The 4,382-nt window shown below is 34.5% G+C and overlaps 1 protein-coding gene across 2 annotated transcripts in view; it reads right to left on the bottom strand.

Annotated features, from left to right (window-relative positions):
• LOC106873503 (protein FAM166B) overlaps positions 1-4,382 on the bottom strand; it is a 16,999-nt gene that overhangs the window by 7,454 nt on the left and 5,163 nt on the right. For both annotated transcript variants that reach the window (XM_052975738.1, XM_014920888.2), the window contains exon 2: positions 951-1,026. In XM_052975738.1, coding sequence (XP_052831698.1) covers positions 951-1,026 — 76 coding nt within the window. The remainder of the gene's footprint in view (positions 1-950; positions 1,027-4,382) is intronic.

The raw sequence follows: 4,382 nt of genomic DNA, 5'->3' as shown, positions 1-4,382 counted from the left end.
TATATATATTAGAAAAAATAATAAGGTATTCAGATATCTGGATGATTGTACATTTACAGATTTTTATTAATATGTAACATGTTTTATAAATGTTAGCGCTTGCACCTATTCTTGTAGGTTCTTCAAATATGTAGAATAGGTGCAAGCGCTAATATTTTATAAAACATGTGACATATTAATATAAATCTGTAAATGTACAATCATCCAGATATCTGAGTACCTTATTATTTTTTCTAATGTATAATTCCTGTACATCACCTCCAAACCTTCCAATATATATATATACATGAAAAATACACATTAAGTACAGGACATCACCAACAAGTGAAAAAAGATGTAAATACACGAGAGACAAGTACAGGACAAAATACCAAAAGAAGCCTAACTCCTCCTCAGTTGTTGACCGTTTATTACTACCTGTTTCGTTCTTTTATGCGTGTATATATATGTACATGGATATGTATACATGTATGTATGCATATGTACATACATACACACACACACACATTTCAGTCACACTATATGGATGCAACTAATCTGGTGGTATTCCTTGATGTATCATTCTATCAAACCCTTAAGGTTCCATCTTTAAATACTGACCTTGCATTCTTGAAACGCTATGTTGATGGATCATTGTTTAACATGGATTTTATTTTCCCTCACCTGATGAGCTAGCTTAATATCTGCATTAATTTAAAGTTTGCTTTTATTAATGCTGACATGTAAGTAATTTACTTATTCTAAAATATAATAAAATAAATTATCTTTGTATGTTTTATGTTGCGAAACAATTGTTGTGATATAAGAATTGCCAATGATTAAATAAATTCTATCATACTATATTTCTTTATATATATAACTTTATATATATCTATATATATATATATATATAGTTAGATAGATAGATAGATATAAATACATACACACACACACACACACACATACTGAACCTTTGCAATTTTATGAGTTGTCTTTCCATATGTATCACCAAATCTGTACTTCAGCTGGGGAATGTAGCCTTTGTAACTGCAAAATTTTTAAAAAATAAAGCATTGAATAATATTTAAACACCTGACAAATTTGTATGCTTATTGTTCAAGTATAAAGTCTATTACAAAGGTAATAAAAGTTAAATACGCAAACAACGAGAGGAAAAAATGGAAAACGGGACAAATAAATGGGACAAGTCTTCCCCTCCTGTTGTCTTCCCATCCAGTTGTCTTCCCCTCCTGTTGTCTTCCCCTCCTGTTGTCTTCCCCTCCTGTTGTCTTCCCTTCCTGTTGTCTCCCAAACCAGGGCCCTTCAACTAGATACAGTTTAAAGTCACCCCTAGGATATTAGAAGCTAATAGAATGACAGACATAACAAAGTTGTCAGATTATCTAACATTATTTAGCAGACTTTTCTCATTTAGACTTAATCTTGCTAGATATTATCTTTATCTTACAGTGAACCAAATTTTGAAGACAGACCAAATACACACAGATATAACTAACAGTATGTGTTTATTCAGAACTCACTTAGTATTAGTTACTTAAGAAATGGTTTAAAATATTATCCATTAATCCAATGCTGTCATGTTAATCGCTTTCTATATACTTGCCTATCTGTACCCAACACAGTAAGTTCAGTGTGGCTAAATGGCTTGGAAGTTTGCTTCACAACCACAAGGTCTCAGGTTCTATCCTACCTATCATATTCATCATCAGCAGCAGCAGCATTTAATGTCCGTTTTCTATGCTGGCATGGGTTGGATGACTTGACAAGAACTGGCAAGGCCAGGGACCACATCAGGTTCCATTGCCTGTTTTGGCATGATTTCTATGGCTGGATGCCTTTCCTAATGCCAACCACTTTAAAGAGTGTACAGGGTGCTCTTTTACATGACACCAGCTCTGGTGCTTTTTACGTGGCACCTTGGTTTTAGGATTTCAATTCTGTTGTGGTGGGCAGGGCTTCTTGAGTGCAGCAATGCACCACTTTTCCTGGTCCCCTGCTGTCTCCTTCGTAAGGCTCAGTGTTTTGAGATCACCCTTCCATACTTTGTCCTGCTGCATGTCATCTTGAACAAATGTCATATTCCTATAGACTCATGTTAATTTATGCCTTGTAAATGAAACTGAGTAGACGGAAACTGTATAGAAGCTCATTGAATGGATTGTACCTGTTATACAAAAGGTACAACCTTGCTGCATGCTGTAAAATGCTGATTTTGTTTCAGAATTATGTTAAGGGTTGACACGTTTGTGGAATACTCAACCACAACCACTCATATGTTAATTCATGTTAATGAACAAGTGATTTGCTTCATCAAACAACTGAATTGCCATTTTCGAATGACGGAGATTCCTTACCCAATAGAACGGTGACCTTGTAATAGTTATTTGACCCTTTTGTTACCATATTTCTGTTAAAATACACTGCATTTATTTTGGTTAATTTTTTAAAAATAATGAAGAATTTAGTTATTAATAAGCCAGTGTTTGGAACAAAGGAATGTGAAATTTTGAGGGGAGGTTTTAATTTAGATCATTTTAGCCCTTTTATTACCATATTTCTGTCAAAATATACTGCCTCCATTTCAATTGATTGAAATTAATGAAGAATTTTGTGAAATAACTTTGTCATTATTCACCCAGTGTTTTGGAACAAAAGAACATAAAATTCTGAAGGAAGATTTTAATTTAGATTAATTCAAAACAAGAAGCACATATCTTAGAACAAGAGGCAGCCTCAGACAGGCTGGAATCAAAATGGTTTAACTCTTTTGTTACCATATTTCTGTTGAAATACACTGCTCTTCTTTCAATTAATTTATTCTTTTATTCTTTTACTTGTTTCAGTCATTTGACTGCAGCCATGCTGGAGCACCACCTTTAGTTGAACAAATAAATCCCAGAACTTATTCTTTGTAAGCCTAGTACTTATTCTGTTGCTCTCTTTTGCTGAACCTGCGCAAACACACCAACATCAGTTATCAAGCGATGGGGGGAGGGACAAACATATACCTATATATATCTATATCTATATCTCTCTCGATAAATATCTGTAGGCATGTGGCCTAGTGGTTAGGGTGTCAGCGCCATGATCGTAAGATTGTAGTTTTGATTCCTGGACCGGGCAACGCGTTGTGTTCTTGAGCAAAACACTTCATTTCACGTTACTCCAGTCCACTCAACTGGCAAAAATGAGTAACACTCTGATGGCCTGGCGTCCCGTCCAGCTGGAGAACACATACGCCATTGAAACTGGGAAACCGGGCCCATGAGCCTGGCTAGGCTTTAAAAGGGCGCATTTATTATTTATATATATATATATATATATATATATCATCATCATCATCATCATCATCATCGTTTAACGTCCACTTTCCATGCTAGCATGGGTTGGACGATTTGACTGAGGACTGGTGAAACCGGATGGCAACACCAGGCTCCAGTCTAATGTATATATATATACATGATAAGCTTCTTTCAGTTTCCGTCTACGAAATCCACTCACAAAGCTTTGGTCGGCCCGAGGCAGTAGTAGAAGACACTTCCCCAAGATGCCATGCGGTGGGACTGAACCCGGAACCATGTGTTTGGGAAGTAAGCTCCTTACCACACATTGAAGAATTTTGAATATAGTGAAGAAATTAGTCAACAAAACTGTCATTATTAACCTGGTATTTGGAACAAAGAAACATTAAATTTTGAAAGATGGTTTTAATTTAGATTACTTTAAACCCTTTAGTTACCATATTGTTGTTAAAATGTGCTACCTTTGTTTCAATTAGTTTTGAAAATAATGAAGAATTTGGTAAAGAATATAACATGGAATTTTGATGGATGGTTTTAATTCAGATCCCTTTAAAACATTGAATTTGTATCATAGAAGGGGTGGTTTTGGGCAGGTTTGTACAGAAAGGGGTGAAACGATTGAACTGAGTGACTTTTGTGATATTGAAAATTTGATTATTGAGTGCAATGTTTAGTGTGGAAGATTTGTAAGAGAAATATTTGTGTTTCTATAATTAGTAACTTAGATTGGTCTCAGATAGCAAGCTATGTGTCTTCACCTTATCACACACACGCACACGCACACACACACACACACACACACTAATCACATGAGCAACAAGAATAGCTGATGGTGTTATACATCACTGGTCACAGTACGCTTCACATTGTTTTAGGTTTTGTATGATGCCCCATATATACATATGCATGTATATAAATATTACCCACATACACACATATGTTGATATGTAGGTGTGTGTGTGTGTATGTATATATGCATATATATATATATATACATATATACATACATATACATATATATATATATATATACAAACACATATATACATATATATATGTATATATATATGTATATATATA

The sequence above is a fragment of the Octopus bimaculoides genome, chromosome 22 (assembly GCF_001194135.2).
Source record: "Octopus bimaculoides isolate UCB-OBI-ISO-001 chromosome 22, ASM119413v2, whole genome shotgun sequence".
Taxonomy (NCBI): domain Eukaryota; kingdom Metazoa; phylum Mollusca; class Cephalopoda; order Octopoda; family Octopodidae; genus Octopus; species Octopus bimaculoides.
This window is presented reverse-complemented; position numbering and strand designations above follow the sequence as displayed.